Genomic DNA, 19,716 nt, shown 5'->3' on the forward strand with positions numbered 1-19,716 from the left:
GGCTCTTGAGCCAGGTCCGAATGCCTTAAGGGCTGATTCTGAGGCCAGAGTGTTGTTTAGGACATCTGCCATTCTATGAGTCTGCTGTGTATCCCACTTCCCATGCTGGATCTTTCTCTCCCTTTTTGATTCTATCAGTTAGTATTAGCAGACACTTGTCTTGTTTGTGTGATCCCTTTGTTTCTTAGACCTATCCAAGCCATCGAATGTGAACTGAAATTGATCACTTGGACTAGTGAGATGGCATTGGTACATGCCACCTTGATGGGATTATAATTTAATCCCCTGGCACATTTCTAACTCCATCATTTGGGGCAAGACTGATTGTGCATGTCCCAAACTGTGCATCTCCCCCCTCTCTTTTTCCACTCTGAAATTTAACAGGGGTCACTTTTCAGTTAAAATTTAAACACCTAAGAATAATTGTGTGTTAATTACAGAGTTCAACCACTAGTACTAGAACAACAACAACAACAACAACAAATACTAAAAAGGATAAAGTATTACATTGTACATCTAGAGTCAGGACAAAAGCTGATCAGGTCATTGTTTCTTATAGTGTCCATTTCACTTCAACAGGTTTCCCCTTTGGTGCTCAGTTGTCGCCGATCAGGGAAAACAAATGATATTTGTCTCTTTGGGACTGGCTTAATTCACTCAGCATGATGCTTTCCAGATCCCTCCATCTTGTTGCAAATGGCTGGGTTTCATTGTTCCTTACTGCTGTATAGTATTCTATGGAGTACATGTCCCATAATTTCTTTATCCAGTCTACTGTTGATGGGCATTTGTGTTGGTTCCAGGTCTTAGCTATTGTGAATTGAGCTGCAATAAACATTAATGTGCAGATGGCTTTTTTATTAGCCAAATTAATTTCCTTTGGGTAAATTCCAAGGAGTGGGATGGCTGGGTTGTATGGTAGGGTTATGTTCAGGTTTCTGAGGAATCTCCAGACTGACTTCCATAGTGGCCTAACCAGTTTGCATTCCCACCAACAGTGGGCTAGTGTCCCTTTTTCCCCACATCCTCTCCAGCATCTATTGTTGGTAGATTTCTGAATGTTAGCCATTCTCACCGGGGTGAGGTGAAACCTCATTGTGGTTTTGATTTGCATTTCTCTAATTGCTAGTGATCTTGAACATTTTTTCATGTGTCTGTTGGCCATTTGGATTTCCTCTTTCGAAAAATGTCTATTGAGGTCCTTGGCCCATCTCTTCAGTGGGTTGTTTGTTCTGTTGTTGTGGATTTTCTTGATTTCTTTGTAGATTCTGGTTATCAACCCTTTATCTGTAGTATAGTTTGCAAATATTTTTTCCCATTCTGTGGGTGGCCTCTTCACTTTCCTGACTGTTTCTTTTGAAGTACAGAAACTTCTCAATTTGATGCAACCCCAAATGTTAATTTTGGTTTTGACTGCCTGTGCTCCTGGGGTCTTTTCCAAGAAGTCTTTGCCTGTACCTATATCTTGCAGGGTTTCTCCAATGCTCTCTAATAATTTGATGGTTTCGGGTCATAGATTTAAGTCTTTAATCCATGTTGAGTGAATTTTTGTGTAAGGTGAAAGGTATGGGTCTTGCTTCAAGCTTCTGCACATGGAAATCCAATTTTCCCAGCACCATTTATTGAATAGGCTGTCCTTATTCCAGGGATTAGTTTAGGATCTTTGATCAAATATAAGTTGGCTGTAGATGTTTGGATTGATTTCTGGTGTTTCTATTCTGTTCCATTGGTCTATCCATCTTTTTCTGTACCAGTACCATGCTGTTTTGATAACAACTGCCCTGTAGTATGCCCTGAAATCTGGGATTGTGATGCCTCCGGCTTTGTTTTTGTTGTACAAGATTGCTTTGGCTATTCGAGGTCTTCTGTGTCTCCATATGAATTTCAGCATTATTTTTTCCAGATCTGAGAAGAATGTCTTCGGTATCTTGATTGGTATTGCATTGAATGTATAAATTGCTTTTGGGAGAATAGACATTTTGATGATATTGACTCTTCCAATCCATGAGCATGGAAGATTTCTCCATTTTTTGGTATCCTCTTCTATTTCTTTCTGTAAGGTTTTGTAGTTTTCATCGTAGAGATCTTTAACATCCTTGGTTAAGTTTATTCCAAGGTATTTGATTGTTTTTGTAGCTATTGCGAATGGGATTGATCTTAGGAGTTCTTCCTCAGCCGTGGCATTGCCTGTGTATACAAAGGCTGTTGATTTTTGTGCATTGATTTTATATCCTGCTACTTTGCCAAACTCTTCGATGAGTTCCAGCAGTCTCTTAGTAGAGTTCTTTGGGTCCCCTAAATAAAGAATCATATCATCTGCAAAGAGGGATAGTTTGAGTTCTTCCTTCCCGATTTGTATCCCTTTAATTTCTTTTTCTTGCCTAATAGCTCTGGCTAAAACTTCCAGAACTATATTGAAGAGCAGTGGTGAGAGTGGGCATCCCTGTCTGGTACCAGATCTCATTGGAAATGCTTCCAACTTTTCCCCATTCAATATGATGTTGGTGGTGGGTTTTTCATATATTGCTTTGATTGTGTTGAGGAATGTTCCTTCCATACCCAGTTTGCTTAGAGTTTTCATCATGAAAAGGTGTTGTGTTTTATCAAATGCTTTCTCTGCGTCTATTGAGAGAATCATATGGTTTTTCTTCTGCAGTCTGTTAATGTAGTGTATTACGTTGACTGTTTTGCGGACATTGAACCATCCCTGCATACCAGGGATAAATCCCACTTGGTCTGGGTGGATGATCTTTCTGATGTGCTGTTGCATTCTATTGGCCAGAATTTTATTGAGGATTTTTGCGTCTATGTTCATCAGGGATATTGGTCTGTAATTCTCTTTCAATGCTGCATCTTTTTCCGGCTTAGGAATTAAGGTGATGCTGGCTTCATAGAAAGAATTTGGGAGGATTCCCTCTTTTTCGATTGTTCTGAATAGTTTGAGAAGAATTGGAGTTAGTTCTTCTCTAAATGTCTGGTAGAACTCAGCAGTGAATCCATCTGGTCCTGGGCTTTTCTTTGTTGGGAGGGCCTTTATTACTGTTTCAATTTCTGTGTCAGTTATGGGTCTGTTTAGGTTTTCTATGTCTTCCTGGCTCAATTTAGGTAGGTTGTATGTGTCCAAGAATCTGTCCATTTCTGATAGATTTCCCTGTTTGCTGGCATACAAGTCCTTGTAGTAATTTCTGATGATTCTTTTTATTTCTGTGGTGTCTGTTGTTATGTTTCCTTTTTCATCTCTGATCCTATTGATTTGGGTCTTTTCTCTTCTTTTTTTAGTTAGTTGGGCCAATGGGGTGTCAATTTTGTTTATTTTTTCAAAAAACCAGCTCCTCGTTTGGCTGATTTTTTGTAATGTTTTTTTGAATTCAATCCTGTTGATTTCTTCTTTGATTTTAATTATTTCCCTTCTTCTACTGGGTTTGGGTTTGGGTTTGGTTTGCTGCAGATTTTCTAGATCCTTGAGATGACTTGAAAGCTCATCTATTTGGTGCCTCTCCAATTTCTTGATGTAGGCACCTATTGATATAAACCTTCCTCTTAACACTGTTTTTGTTGTATCCCATAGGTTTTGGTATATTGTGCTGTTATCCTCATTTACTTCCAGAAAATTTTTGATTTCTCTTTTAATTTCTTCTATGACCCATTTTTCGTTCAGGAGCATGTTGTTCAATCTCCATGTGTTTGCACGTGCTCTGGGGATTCCCGAGTTGCTAATTTCCAATTTCATTCCTTTGTGGTCTGAGAAGTTGCATGGTATGATTCTAATTCTCTTGAATTTGCTGAGACTTGCTTTATGGCCTAGTATGTGGTCAATCCTAGAGAAGGTTCCATGTACTGCTGAGAAGAATGTAAAGTCCTTAGATGTAGGATGAAATGTTCTGTAGATATCTGTTAGATCCATTTGGGCTATAGTGTCGTTTAAATCTGCTGTCTCCTTGTTGATCTTCTGTCCTGTTGATCTGTCTATCTCTGAGAGTGGAGTATTGAAGTCCCCCAGTACTATTGTATTGGGGTCTAAGTCTCCCTTTAAGTCCCTTAACAAGTCTTTTAAATAAGCTGGTGCCCTGTAATTAGGTGCATATACATTGATAATTGTTATATCTTCCTGTTGAATGGATCCCTTAATCATTAAATAGTGCTCCTCTTTGTCTCTCCTGACAGTTTTTGTGGTAAAGTTTATGTTGGCCGATATTAAGATGGCTACGCCCGCTCTTTTTTCATTTCTGTTGGCATGGTATATCTTTTTCCAGCCTTTCACTTTCAGTCTGTATGGATCATTGTTGGAAAGATGAGTTTCTTGTAAGCAGCAAAAAGATGGGTTTTGTTCCTTAACCCACTCAGCCAATCGGTGTCTTTTAACTGGACAGTTCAAGCCATTAACATTCAATGTGACTATTGAGAAGGAGTAACTTTGCCCTGCCATTTGCCAAAGATATTTTCTAATATCTGGTTTGAGATTCCTGTGATCTTTTGTTGTGAGGTTTCCTTCCTTTACCTTCTTTCATATTGGTGACCGTGTTTCTGTGTTTCTGTATGTAACACATCTTTAAGCATCTTTTGCAGGGCTGGACGAGTGGCGACAAATTCTTTCAATTTCTGTTTGATGTGAAAGGTCTTAATTTCACCTTCATTCACAAATGAGAGCTTGGCAGGATATAATATTCTGGGCTGGCAGTTTTTCTCTCTTAGCACCTGGACTGTATCTCGCCATTCTCTCCTGGCTTGTAGGGTTTCTGATGAGAAGTCAGCTGTAAGTCTAATTGGAGATCCTCTGAGAGTAATCTGGCGTTTCTCTCTTGCACATTTTAGGATCTTTTCTTTGTGTTTCACTGTGGTGAGTTTGATTACAACGTGTCGTGGTGAGGATCTCTTTTGATCATGTTTATTAGGGGTTCTATAAGCTTCCTGTACTAGGATGTCTCTGTCCTTCTCCAAACCTGGGAAATTTTCTGCTAGTATCTCACTAAAAAGGCCTTCTAATCCTTTCTCCCTTTCCATGCCTTCAGGAACTCCTAGAACCCGAATGTTGGGTTTTTTAATAGTATCCTGTAGATTCCTGACAGTATTTTTTAGATTTCTGATTTCTTCTTCTTTTCTTTGATTTGACTGTTTCCTTTCCTGTTCTCTGTCTTCTAATTCCGATATTCTCTCTTCTGCTTCACCCATTCTGTTTTTAAGGCTCTCTAATGTGTTTGCCATTTGATCTATTGAGTTCTTCATTTCATTGTGGTTTTTGGTCACTATCTCAGTTTCCTGTTCTACTAGTTGTTTCATTTCATTTTGATTCCTCCTTAATATTTCATTTTCACGTGAGAGATTTTCTATCTTGTCCATTAAGGATTTCTGTAGTTCAAGAATTTGTTTTTGAGAACTTCTTAATGTTCTTATCAATTTTTTGAGATCTGCTTCTTGCATTTCCTCTATCTCTTCATCTTCATAATCTTGCATTGGCGTGTCTTGTTCACTTGGGGGCGTCATAGTGCCTTCCTTGCTCTTGTTACCTCGGCTTCTATGTTTGTTGTGTGGCATGTTGGAGATAATTTGTGGTGTGTGTGTGTGTGTGTGTTTGTTTTTTTTTTTTTTTTTTTTTTTTTTTTTTTTTTTTTTTTTGCTGTGGTGTTTTTTTTTCTCGTTATACTATGCCTCTACGTGAGCTGTCTGCTTTGTTGGAGCCTTAGGGGCTGTGATGGGTGTGGCCAGAGAGCTATGCTTGTTTCTTCAGGTTTAAGGCTGTGTAAAGAGCGACTCTCCCAGATTGCTCACTCACTTGCTCCTTGCTGGCTCGCTCTCTCTCTGTCTTTTTTTTTTTTTTTTGACTCAGTTGGGAGTGGAGTTGAGGGTAGTTGAAATCTGGCCTCTGTGAGTATTCGTTTGATCTACCCCTGGGACCATACACAGAGTTTATGCAGCCCTCAATGTGTTCTCCAGTTTCGCTAAAGATACTGAGTTTGGCTGAGCTTTATATATGTAAAATCACGGTGCTCTTTGTTTTGCTTGGTGAGTGAAGAGAGAGGCCTCTGTTCCCCCTCCCCCCAATGTCTTGGGCTTCTGAGGTCTTTGTCTTACCCTCCTGGGTTCCCGCGCTGGCGAGATTCTGTGGCTCTGGCTCCTCTCCCGCCGCTCGGCTCGTCTCGGTTGGTTTTCCACGCGGTGGGCTCCCTGCAAGTCCTCTGTGTCTCATCCACAAGATCCGGAAGCGTTTCCTCTGCAGTTTTTTTCTTGAGTCTTTTCCTGAGGCTACAGTAATTCCACTTTTATGAAAGTTTATTTTCCCAAACTAAGGCGCACGTCCTCACTATCCGCCATCTTGGCTCCGTCCCCCCAGAAGTGTCTTTTCAAGGTGAAGGCAAACTGAGACTGAGGGGCTTTTGGAAAAACTTTGAACAAAACACATTTGCCATACTTGGTTAAGACACAGCATTTATCTATTGAGATGCATCAGATCTGTTAACATTAGCTATAAGGTACAGTGGACATGGTGGATGGCATATAGCAATATGATTTTAGTAATCTATCATGAGGTGCTATTTTTTTACTGGATTTAGCAGGTATAATTGGGCTACCTAATGGGGTATAGCTTGAATAATCACCTTTCTGTTAAATAAATCTGAGGTAGTAAATGTTAGTATAGGAAGACATTGAGTTTTCTTTTATTGGGCCTTCTTGGTTATTTTAATCTGGGATCTGCAAATTCTCATTTTCTCTAGCCAAGTTGTAACTTAAAAACTTTATTTTATTACACATCATGTTGGACTAACTTTGCCACTTCTGGGATTTTTTTTTAGTACATCTGACAACTGGAAATTTAGACAATAGTATAGTACCAAGTAAAGTACTTATTTTTCTTCTGATACATATTTTGAAATTCTTCTAAAATTCCTATTGAGTACTCTTGTTAAATTTATTTGCACCCCTGGTTAAGACTTATTGGAGCCACTCTACTGATTACATCTATGAAACTTTGTTAATAAATGCACATAGAACCTGGGAAAGTTGATTTATATCTTATGCTGTAGAGACATAAGACAGAACATCTTTTTTATCTTTTTCAATTATATAATTTAAAAATGAATTTTAGATTTTCAATAGGATCAAATTGTGTACTTTTCAGAAATGTATACATGCAGACAACTATAATTTATGCATTTTACATTTTCCTTCTTTAGATTTTTAAAAAGCTTTACTGAGATTGCTGCTGTGATATAGCAGGTCAAGCCCAGCTCTGGCCATTGCGGCCAGTTGGGAGTGAACCAGTGGGTGGAAGGCATCTCTGTCAATGCTTCTCCCTATCTATAACTCTTACTCTCAGATAAATAAAGAAATCCTGTAAATATTTAAAAATAAAAAATAAGGAAGACTGACCTCACTCAAGTTGCAGAATAAAGTCACTGAAAGGTAATTACCAGCTCAGAGATGATACAGGAATTTGAACAGCACAATTCAGACATTATATCTAGTAAAAATTGACCAATAGCTGTGGGCCAAAAGTCAGTGCCCAATGACACTACCACTCAAATCATAATTTCATGTCCATTCTCACTTATACAGGAAAAGGAGTAAAAGCAGGAAGTCCATGGCATCCCTTTATCTGTCTCTGGGCCTAATTTGTGGGAGAAACCACAAATTAAGTTCAGATCTCAAAAAAATAAAGTTTTGTTAAATACTTAACTAAATGGAGTGATTCATAGATGAATTTCAGGAACTTTTGGGTAAAGAATTACCAGGTAGTGCAATTTCAATTATTCATGAACATTTTAGAAGGCACTCACCCCAATTTCCAGCCATTTTAATACACTGAATAGATTCAAATAATTTTCCTCACTGCAAAATATGATGCATTGATGGGTGAAAAAATGTTTTAGTAGGTAAGATCAAGCATCATTTTAAAAGATTAAAAATGAGTTGTTGAGGAACATTAGTTTCTTCGAATATTTTAAGTTAAAAAAATTCTTGGAGTCTTTTCCTGAGTATCTGTAAGAAGTATATATTTAGGGGGCTGGTGCTTTGGTGCAGCAGGTAAAAGCCCCGGCCTGCAGTGCTGGCATCCCATATCGGCCCTGATTCCAATCCCAGCTGCTCCACTTCTGAACCAGCTCTCTGGTATGGCCTGGGAAAGCAGTGGAAGATGGCTCATGTCCATGGGCCCCTGCAGCTGCACAGGAGACCAAGTAGAAGTTTCCATTCCTGGCTTTGGATAGCTCAGCTCTGGTTGTTGCAGCCATTTGGGGGGTGAATTAGCAGGTGGAAGACCTCTCTCTCTTGCTCTACCTCTTTCTGCATCTCTGTCTTTCAAATAGATAAAATAAGTCATAAAAAATATGTGAGGTTTTTAGAACCATATTTTAATTATGAGATTTAAAAATAAAAATAAATTTAATGACAATTGCCAAGAATTCTTTCCATATTTGAATTTCTCCACTTATACTATGTTTCTTTCAGATGTAAATATGTCAAACCAAGAATTACTGAGGAATTGGATAATTATGTGGGTATCTCATGTGGTCAGGAAAGTTCTGATATATCCCCTCTGTGTCCCAGGAGGCTGATTTTCCAGCTGATATATGGATCATCTTCATTTCTTCCTAATGCAGGCATGCATTGGTACCTGGGAATCTAGCGTCATCTGCCCATGATGTCAGCAGGTCAGGACCATGGGAAATCTCCTCTGGCCTCCTTCTCAGCATGTGCCATTCCAACCACTCCCACCATCTTCACAGAATTCCTGACCCCTGGGGCTTTCCTCATATGCTCAAGAGCTGTGTGGTTGGTTTCTGTGTCTGTGGGTGTTAGTGTGAGGGTGAAAGGAACCTTGGAGAGCAGGACAGGTGTCTGTCTCTTGGTGGCATAGGTGACAGCCATAGATCTGAGATGTTAAGTCAGGTATTCAGGTGCACCCTGTAGATCTTGGCTGGTCGAGGAAGAGACACCAGTGGCACAGCCTCAGTTCTGGAGCTGGAGAAAGGGTGAATTTTTATTAACGTATTTTAGAAAGTTGAAATTTTAAGGAATTTTTTGTCAGAAAATGCTGCACTGAAAGAAGACTGGAGAAAAGGTGAATAAGGTTGAGATTTTAAGGATTTTTTTGGTCAGAAATTGGTGCACTGAAAGAAGACCAATGTGTCTCCAGGTGTACAGAGTACAGTTCTAAAAATTCTGTAGAAAGTCTGTCTCATCCAAGACGGCAATGGGATGGAGCTGGGGGTTCAGGCCATTTGGGATGAAATGTGTGTGGGTGAATGTCTATTGCACCTCTGTCACTATTTACCTATCTGTAAGATTAGTGCTACTAGTGAAATGTCCCTGCATTCCCTGAGAAATCCTCGTGAGGTGTGTGCAGGCTGACTTACACTATGTGGCAATTGCAATTTTGGGGTTTCATGGTATATCATCTTCTAGTAAAATTTCTGTTTTCCTGCATTGTGTAGCCTGCCTTGCACTACTCTTTCAAGGTTACAGAACTTTATACAAGACCTAGTTTGCAAAAATGTGGAAGTTTGGATACTCTGTGACAATCCCGTTTGCAGAGAGAGAGATGTCTTCCATTTGCTGATTTACTCTCCAACTGGCCACAATGGCCAGAGCTGCACCAATCCAAAGCCAGGATCCAAGAGCTTCTTCCAGGTCTCCCAAGCAGGTGCAGAGGCCAAAGGACTTGGGCCAACTTTTACTGCTTACCCAGGCCATAGCAGAGAACTGGAACTGAAGTAGAACAGCTGGGATTTGAACTTGCACCCATATGGGATACAGGCAGCTGCTTTACCTTTTAAGCCACAGTGCCAGTCCCCAAAATAACTTTCATTAGTGTAAATGTTACTGAACATAGTTTATTTGAACAATAACTAAGTTTTATTGTTTTTTGTTGTTACATTGTCATTTAATAAAATTTTGGCAATGCTTTCATTAAAGCAATGATAACTTCTGGTTAATCTCTGCCACTTAATAGAGGTGGGGGCACTTGCCTATATATTTCCATGTTTAAACGTTTATTCCTCCATGGTGAAGTTGACATTTTCTCTATTTATATATTCAAGATTCTTTATTCATTTTACCATTCCTTTTTCTACAGTGTAATGTAGAAGGAAAGATGAGAAATTTTCTTTTAAATCCTTGCATTCACGTTTTCTTCCAGGTATGGTTCAGGGCACCTCCTGATATTTCAAAAAGCAAAGAAAATTAATACATCACCTGCAAATTGTGTACTTTTTAAAACATATTTATTTTATACATTTGAAAGACAGAGTCACAGAGAGTGATAGAGAAAGAGAGCAAGAGAGAGACAGAGAGAATCTTTCATCTGCTGGTTCATTCCCCAAAAGGCCACAATGGTCAGAGCTGAGACAATCTAAACCCAAGAGGCAGGAGATTCTTCTGTGTTTCCCACATAGTTGCAGGGGTCCATGCACTTGAGTCATCCTCCAGTACTTTCCAAGTCATATTAGCAGGAGCTGTATCTGAGGTAGAGAAGCTGGGACTCAAACTGGCACTCACATGGGATGCTGGCTCTGCGGGCTGGGGCTTTAACCCACTGGGCGATCACACTGGCCCCTGTAAGTGGTTTTTTTATTCCCCAACTTGCTGTCAGTTTTCTTTTTAGATTAATAATAATTTATTAATGGAAATGGATAAAGGAAGATGAATTTTATTCTCAGGGAATATATAAAAACAAGATGAATGGTGAATGTGTCATGGCTATGAAGCATTGCAGTTATCCAAGATAAGGCAGTTTTGTCGCTCACCTTTCTGTTGCCATAGCAAAATATATATTTGTTATATGATTTCAGCTGAAGCTTCAAGGACAATATTCTAAATTTTGGGGTCATGATGTCCAATAGAGTCTTTAGTGTTATACAGATGATGTAGTGGGCAGTGTTTTAGTGCCACCCTGGAAGTAAACACTTAGCATTCTGCAAGGGAAAGAGTTACCTAGGGCTAAAACACAAATCAGTTGCATTTATTTTTAATTGTTAGAGCAATGCAGTCCTTAATAGTTTGAGGAGATGAACTTGATCCTGAGCTAGGACGATGTCGGGAAAATAATCTACTGCAGGTTCTTTTATGTTTTAAGATTTTTTAAAAAGATTTATTTATTTATTTATTTGAAAATCAGAGTTACACAGAGAGAGGAGAGGCAGAGAGAAAGAGGGAGAAGAGAGATCTTTCAACAGTTCACTCTCCAATTGGTTGCAATGGCTGGGCTGCACTGATCTAAAGCCAGGAGCCAGGAGCTTCTTCTGGGTCTCCCACATGGGTTCAAGGGCCCAAGGATTTGGGCCTTCTTCTACTGCTTTCCCAGGTCATAGCAGAGAGCTGGATCAGAAGTAGAGCAGCTGGGTCTCAAAACGGTGCTCATATGGGATGCCGGTTTTTTAAGCCAGGGCATTAACCTACTGTGCCACAGTGCCAGCCCCAAGATTTATTTATTAACTTATTTGAAAGGCAGAGTAATAGAGATAGGGAGATATGGGTAGTGAGAAAGAGATATCTTCCATCTACTGGTTCATTCAACAAATGGACACAATGGTTGGCCAGGCCAAAGCCAGGAGTCTGGAACTCTATCTGGGTCTCCCCTAACCATGGAAGTGGCCCAAATACTCAGGCCATCTTTCACTGCTCTTTCAGGCACTTTAGCAGGGAACTCAATTGGAAGTGGAGCACCAAGGACTCAAATTGTTTGTTCACATGGGATGCCTGAATTGCAGGTGGAGACTTACCTGCTGCACCACAATGCTGGTGCCTACTGCAGGTTCTCAAACAAATCTCTCTGTATTCCCCTCAGTCACAAATGCAGATTATACTGCAGAATTTCTCAGGTTCTGTTCTTGGGTAAATAACTCCACTGCTTTTACTTTAATTTGTTATAATGTTATTTCAGTTCTTTAAATGTTTATGAGTAGAATAATTATAGAAAAAGCCAAAGCTGCTTTCTATTCTTTCTTGAATCTCCTCCCTTATTTTCAAATATTTATGAGCTTGGTAGAGAAAGAAGTTGATGGTGTGAGAGAAAGCTAGAGAGCTCCCATGTACTTCTTCACTGCCTAAATAATCATATCAAGCAGGGATGGGGCACAACTGAAGCCAAGAGTCAGGAATGGAACCTAGGCCTCCTTCTTGGTTGGCATCACCATTGCTTCCCCTGTTCTGCATTAGCCGGGAGCTGGAAACCAGAGCTGGCACTGAAATCCAACTTTGGAAATTTGATGTAGAGAGAATATCTGAGCTGGCATCATAAACACTAAGTTAAAGTCCTACTGTCTCTTTTAAAATATTTTTTTCTCTGCCATAATTGCATTGACTGTGTATAGTGTTTTCCTGGAAATTCTTCACTGTTCAATCCCTTCATAACTTCCCTGATGGTTTCTTGTCTTTTTCCCTGAATACTTCTACATTCTTCTGAACATTGCTCATTCCAGAGTGACTTTTGTCCCCCTTTCAGCCTACTGTGCAAATACCCTTGACATAGTCTGGCCTTTGTGAACAGAAATTCCTGTTTCCCTCCAGCTTGGGCATTTTTCACAGCCTTTATACCATAGGTTTGATCCCCTGCTGAATGCTTCTGTGAGGCTGTCCAAATGCTCAACCAATCTAAAATGAAATGGCATTCTTGCTTCTTCTTCCTCCATACCCATGTAGAAGATATACAACTGCAATTGTTTGTTATGTGACAGAGTTGACATGTTGACCAGGAGTGTTTTATCACAGGTGATGATAGCATTTGAAGACCTGGCTGTGTTCTTTACTTGGGAGGAATGGCAGAACATGAACCAAGCTCAGAAAATCCTGTACAGGGATGTGATGCTAGAGACCTACAGCAGCCTGTTCTCCCTGGGTAAGTGTCACACTTCACATGCCCAGTGGTAACATTTTCTCGCTATTTGACAAATAAGTGAGCACTATTCATAAAGTTTAATGAGGGACAGGTATAGAATTTGAGTCCATGAAGAATCTGAATATCTACCACCTGGGAAGGATTTCAAATTGGAACATTTGTTGCATAGCTTCTGGACCAAGCTGTACTTCTTTAATTAACCCAAGATAGTGATTTCACAAAGTCTACATTGTTTCCATTAATAGGGTACTGCATGACCAAACCTGACTTGATCTTCAAGTTGGAGCAAGGAGCAGAGCCCTGGATGGGGGAAGAATGCCTACATCAGAGCCTTCCAGGTCAGTCTGCACATAATGGGCAGGGAGGCCAAAGTAGAAGCAGTGCAGCAGATATTGACTGGTGTTCTTTCCATGATTTTTTCCCAAGTCTTACTCCTGAAGACAGCTGGTCTTGTGATTCAGACACAGACATTCTACAGTATCTATGGAGATCAGTATCTCTGGTAAAGGCAAGGAAATGAAGTTTTATGTGAAAATCAACAACTGATGAAAAACCTCCAGAAACTCAAATTATCACAGAGGAGTGTTTATAGAAAGAAACAAGAGGAGGTAACCAGGGCTGACGTCTGCACAATGAGTTAGAAATCAATTTTCAATAATTGAGCAGACTCTGGATTGCAGAAACAAATTATTTAAACTGGTGGGAATGTATAGCCAAGGTGGTATATTGGGACTTTCTGTAACTGTTGCAGTTCAAAGAAGCTGAGGATGTCAGGTTTCCTTAGAAATATGGGGAAACTGTAAGAGTGCAGATAAAACAGAGAATTTCATTAGAAAAATTTCACAAATGCTGTTTCCCTGGGAAGACAGAACATGAGACAACCACATATTCAAATCTTGTCCCATGAATGTGATCCTTCTTAGAGTATAGACACATTTCACTCTTTACCTTCAAGGAAATGATCTAGTAAAACGTCCCCATATTTATGGTTGAAATATCACAGAAGTACAAAACCCACAATTTTTCTAAAATTTAAAAAGGGGCTCGCGCTGTGGCTCACTTGGATAATCCTCCCCCTGCAGTGCTGGCATCCCATATGGGCCTTGGGTTCTAGTCCCAGTTGCACCTCTTCCAGTCCAGCTGTGTGCTGTGGCCCAGGAGGGCAGTGGAGGATGGCCCAAATGCTTGGGCCCCTGCACCTACAAAGGAGATAAGGAGGAAGCAACTGGCTCCTGACTTTGGATTGGCATAGTTCCAACCGTATTTGCCATTTGAGGGGTGAGCCAATGGAAGGAAGATCTTTGTCTCTGTCTCTGTCTAACTCTGACAAATAAATAAATAAATAAAAATACATTAAAAAATGGACAGGGAAAAATTGGTTTCTAGATTATAGATGAATATATTTATTAAATATTAGTCCATTCTGTGAAGTCTTACTCATTTTTGTGAAAGTAGAAAGTGAGAGAGAAACAGTGAGAAATATATTTTCTACTAACTCTCTCCCCAAATACTAGCAACAGTTATGACTAATCTGAAGCCAGAAGCCTGGAATTTCACCTACTCATCTCTATCACAGGGTCCCAAGCACATAAACCATTATCTGCTGCTTTCCAGTATCTATTATCCCAGAACTGTATTGGAAGCAGAGTAGCCTCGGCTTAAACTGGCACTGTTTTGAGATACAGGCATCTCAAGCAATGACTTAAGACATCTTACCACAAAAACCATTCAATCATACTTGAAAAAATTCTGGTAGTAAACAGGATCATGGATGAACATTGGAAAATCTATGGATACAATTTAATATATTAATGTATTATGGAGAAAACCTGTATATTCATAAATATGTATCTTCTAATCATTTTGTTAAAATTTTATGATGGAACGAGCATACGAGCCTGAGCCATTCTCCTTCATTGCCCAAAGGATATAAACTTTGGAATGTATTCCTTGCCCTTGAAACTCAATTGGGTCTCACAGCCTATTGTCTTCATACCCCACCCTGCATTATTTTCCAGGTTCCCAAGGCCCCCCCACCCAGTTCCTGGAATTCCCCTCCACTGCTGCCCTCTACCCCCATGCCCAGCCTTAGCCCTCCTTAAAAAGGTCTAGCCCCTGGGAGTTGGGGCCTTCTGCCACCTGCTCCATCCTGTACACACAGCCAGTTAGTCACCCACCTCTGTGGATTAATTTTCTCTGAATAAATTCTGTCTGGCTGTAAATTGATACAGTGTCTCCTCTATTCTACAACTCTTTTCCTAACATTTTGGTGCCCTGTGTGAGGAGGCACCAATGCAGAACTTTTCCTAACATCTTATCCCTCTTAAATACAAGTAACTTCATTCCTTTTACATGAGTATGCTAGGAGAAACAATTATATTTGATTCAGTGACATTTTTTTTTTCTCACTTCAGTTGCCATGAAACTGGATGAACTGATTAAGACCAACCAGAAAAGTCTGGAGGAAAATCTGAATCAGGATGTTATGAAAAATAATAAGACATTAACTTCCAAGGGAGTTGAATTCAGAAAAACACTTAATTTAAGTATAAGCCATATTCCAAAACTGAGTATCAAAAAGAGAAACTATTCAGGAATAAAACCTGAAGAATGCAGTGTATGTCACAATGTGTATCCCCCTTGTGGGCCTGATCAGCTACAAGCTGGAGAGAAATTTGATGCTACTACGGTACCTGGGAACACTCTCCAGTTCTGTGAGCCTCTTAATGAACAGCACAAAATTCAGACCATGGAGCAGGCACTTGAACAAATTAGACAAGGGAAAGTCTTCAAAAGGAAGAACATATTCTATGAATCTGAGAAGCTTTTTATGGTAGAAACCTGTAATAAGCCAACTGCCACTATTGGCAAGACAACTCAAATACTACAAGATTTCCATAAAAAGTCTAACCTCAGTATACATCAACAAAGTCCCAAAAGAGAGAACGTTTATAAGTATATTGGGCCTGTGGAACCTGTCATTTACCAATCACATGTTAGAATGAATCATAGACCAAATATAGAGAAGAAATCGTATGCATGTAAAACTTGTGGGAAGTCATTCACTAATAAATTCTGCCATCCCCTCCATCACAGCACTCATATAGTGGAAAACCCTCATGTGTGTAATGATTGTGGAGAAACCACTCACCAGAAGTCAGGTGTCATTAGACATCAGAGAATTCACACAGAGTTGAAATCTTATAAATGTAATGACTGTGGGAAGTTCTTTGACCAGAAGAAACACCTCATAAATCATCAGAGAATTCACACAGGGAAGAAACCTTATGAATGCAATGACTGTGGAAAAACCTTTGGCCAGAATTCAAACCTCAGAAAGCATCAGAGAATTCACACAGGGGATAAGCCTTATAAATGCAGTGACTGCGGAAAAGCCTTTGGCCAGAAGTCACACCTCATAAATCATCAGAGAATTCACACAGGGGAGAAACCTTATGAATGCAATGACTGTGGAAAAACCTTTGGCCAGAAGCCACACCTCAGAAAGCATCAGAGAAGTCACAGAGGGGATAAGCCTTATGAATGCAATGACTGTGGAAAAGCCTTTAGCCAGAAATCAACACTCACAAATCATCAGAGAAGTCACACAGGGGAGAAACCTTATGAATGCAGTGACTGTGGGAAAACCTTTGGCCAGAAGTCAAACCTCATAAATCATCAGAGAAGTCACAGAGGGGATAAGCCTTATGAATGCAATGACTGTGGAAAAGCCTTTGGCCGGAAGCCACACCTCATAAATCATCAGAGAATTCATACAGGGGATAAGCCTTATGAATGCAATGACTGTGGAAAAGCCTTTGGTCAGGTGTCACACCTCATAAATCATCAGAGAAGTCACACAGGGGAGAAGCCTTATGAATGCAATGACTGTGGAAAAACCTTTGGCCAGAAGTCATACCTCGTAAATCATCAGAGAATTCACACAGGGGAGAAACCTTATGAATGCAATGACTGTGGAAAAGCCTTTAGCCAGAAATCAACACTCACAAATCATCAGAGAAGTCACACAGGGGAGAAACCTTATGAATGCAGTGACTGTGGGAAAACCTTTGGCCAGAAGTCACACCTCATAAATCATCAGAGAAGTCACAGAGGGGATAAGCCTTATGAATGCAATGACTGTGGAAAAGCCTTTGGCCGGAAGCCACACCTCATAAATCATCAGAGAATTCATACAGGGGATAAGCCTTATGAATGCAATGACTGTGGAAAAGCCTTTGGCCGGAAGCCACACCTCATAAATCATCAGAGAAGTCACACAGGGGATAAGCCTTATGAATGCAATGACTGTGGAAAAGCCTTTGGCCACAAGTCAAACCTCAGAAAGCATCAGAGAAGTCACACAGGGGAGAAGCCTTATGAATGCAATGACTGTGGAAAAACCTTTGGCCAGAAGTCATACCTCGTAAGTCATCAGAGAATTCACACAGGGGAGAAACCTTATGAATGCAATGACTGTGGAAAAGCCTTTGGCCAGAAGTCAAGCCTCAGAAAGCATCAGAGAAGTCACACAGGGGAGAAACCTTATGAATGCAGTGACTGTGGAAAAGCCTTTGGCCACAAGTCACACCTCAGAAAGCATCAGAGAATTCACACAGGGGAGAAGCCTTATGAATGCAATGACTGTGGAAAAACCTTTGGCCAGAAGTCACAACTCAAAATGCATCAGAGAATTCACACCATGGAGAAAGCTTATAAATGAAATGACTGTGGAAAAGCCTTTGGTCCCATCCTTGCATACCGAGGATAAATCCCACTTGGTCTGGGTGGATGATCTTTCTGATGCATTGTTAGATTAAATTGGCCAGAATTTTGTTGCGGATCTTTGCATGTATGTTCATCAGGGAAATTGGTCTATAATTACTTTCTCTGTTGTAGTTTTTTCAGGTTTAGGAATGAAGGTGATGCTGGCTTCATAGAAAGAATTTGGGAGAATCACCTCTCTCTCAATTGTTTTGAATAACTTCAGAAGAATTGAAGTTAGTTCTTCTTTAAATGTCTGTCAGAATTCAACAGTGAAGCCATCCAATCCTGGGATTTTCTTTGTGGCAAGGGTCTTTATTACTGATATCATTTCCATCTGGTTGTGGGTGTGTTTAGTTTTCCTATATCTGTGTTGCTCAATTTACGTAGGTTTTATGGATGTCAGGATGGTGGAAAGCCTTTTTGCTGTAATTCATAACTCATAAGATATCAGAGAATTCACACAGGGAATTTTCTATATGACCTTTTTGTACAAGTTATATCTCATGAAATATTAGAGAATTCACCAAGGGGAGAAATGCATGAATGTAATAAATGTGAATAAGCCTTTGTGGTGCAAATCAGACCTCATCAAACATAAAAGAATTCTCATGGGGAGAAATTTTATGAATGTAATGACTCAGAGCCTTTTACCATAATTCAGCCCTCACTGTACATCATCAAATTCATATAGGGAAAAACCCCTTTGAAAGTAAAATCCCTTTAATTAGAAGCCATACCTCATAAGACAACAGGGAATTCACATGGGAGAGAAACATTATGGGTGTAATGAGTGTTGGAAAGCTCCTTATATCAGAATGCACAACATATATATCTAATGAATGAAATACATGTGAGAAAGCCATTTCACATAAGTAATGCCTCATAATCCATCATGGAGTTTGAACAAGGGAGAGACCTTAACAATATAATGAAGGTGGAAGAGCTTTTCCCCAAAATTCATGTAAGTATTGTGATAAAACCTTTTGCTGGAAATCACATCCTATCTAACAGACTCATGTAATGGAGAAAGCTTATAAATATTATTAGTGTGAAAAGATTGTCAGAAGTCAATGGTACATCAGAGAATTGACACAGGTGGTTTCTTAGGAGTATAATGATTGTGTAAAAACATTTTCTTTATTTCAGGCTTGTATAGATATAGAATTCACAAAAGGTAATATTCTTTGCATGCTGTGAATTTGATAAAACTGTTAGCCAGAAATTAGACATCAACAGACTTCAGAGGATTCATAAGGAACAAAATTCCATGCAATGACTTTGGAAAAAGTATTTCTGCTATAAATCAGTCTTCAATTCCCATGAACAGACTCACAAATGAGAAAACACGCATGCATAGAAAAGTTTTGTACCATAAATTATCTCTAGATGGTAAACTAATAATTCACACAAAAGAAAAATCATGAGTGTAATGAATTGGGAAACCCTTTGCTGTAAGGCAGATTTCAGGAAGCTTAGCAAGATTACAGAAAAGTCTCTGAAAATGTAACATGTCTGAAAGAATTGTTGGCATCACAGAGTGGAGGATAGCTCAAGTGCATGTGTTTTTGTGACCTGTCATCCAAATTGGTATCTCTTTTTCTTTGATGAATTCCTTGTTTATTTATTTAACAGATTTAGAGACAAAGTATTCCTGTCCATTGATTTACTATCATATGCCCACAATTGCCATGGTAAGGTCTATGGCAAAATCTGAGTGCTGAGGGCTGTGAATCTGATTCATCACGGATAATGCTGAAGACATTGATTCCTGGTTTTTACACCACTATGCATGGAAATGTTTTTCTAATTTATTTTTCAAAGAGTTCATTGTTAATATAAAGAAATGCTCCTGATTTTTAAAATTTTATTTAAATAATTTGTGATCAGTGTGTACTAGTCAGACATTTTTACAGGGTGTAGTGCAGTATTTGTACACATTTACACAGTAGAAACTGATCAAGCTAAGCAACTACAGTTTTATCAATTTGTTTAAAGATTTATTTATTTGAAAGAGTTACAGAGAGAAGTAGCAGCAGAGAGAGGGAGAGGTCTTCCTCTGCTGGTTCACTCCCCAGATGGCTGCAATGGCTGGAGCTGTGCCAATCTGATGCCAGGAACCA

At 39.5% G+C, this 19,716-nt stretch overlaps 1 protein-coding gene across 1 annotated transcript in view; it reads left to right on the forward strand.

Annotated features, from left to right (window-relative positions):
* LOC133747299 (zinc finger protein 345-like) overlaps positions 1-19,403 on the forward strand; it is a 56,388-nt gene extending 36,985 nt beyond the window's left edge. Inside the window, exons 4-6 of the mRNA XM_062175653.1 lie at positions 12,703-12,829; positions 13,075-13,167; positions 15,244-19,403. Of these exons, the coding sequence (XP_062031637.1) occupies positions 12,703-12,829; positions 13,075-13,167; positions 15,244-17,552 (2,529 nt within the window). The 3' untranslated portion in view covers positions 17,553-19,403. The remainder of the gene's footprint in view (positions 1-12,702; positions 12,830-13,074; positions 13,168-15,243) is intronic.
* Positions 19,404-19,716: the final 313 nt, after the last annotated feature.

The sequence above is a fragment of the Lepus europaeus genome, chromosome 18 (assembly GCF_033115175.1).
Source record: "Lepus europaeus isolate LE1 chromosome 18, mLepTim1.pri, whole genome shotgun sequence".
NCBI classification, from domain to species: Eukaryota; Metazoa; Chordata; class Mammalia; order Lagomorpha; family Leporidae; genus Lepus; species Lepus europaeus.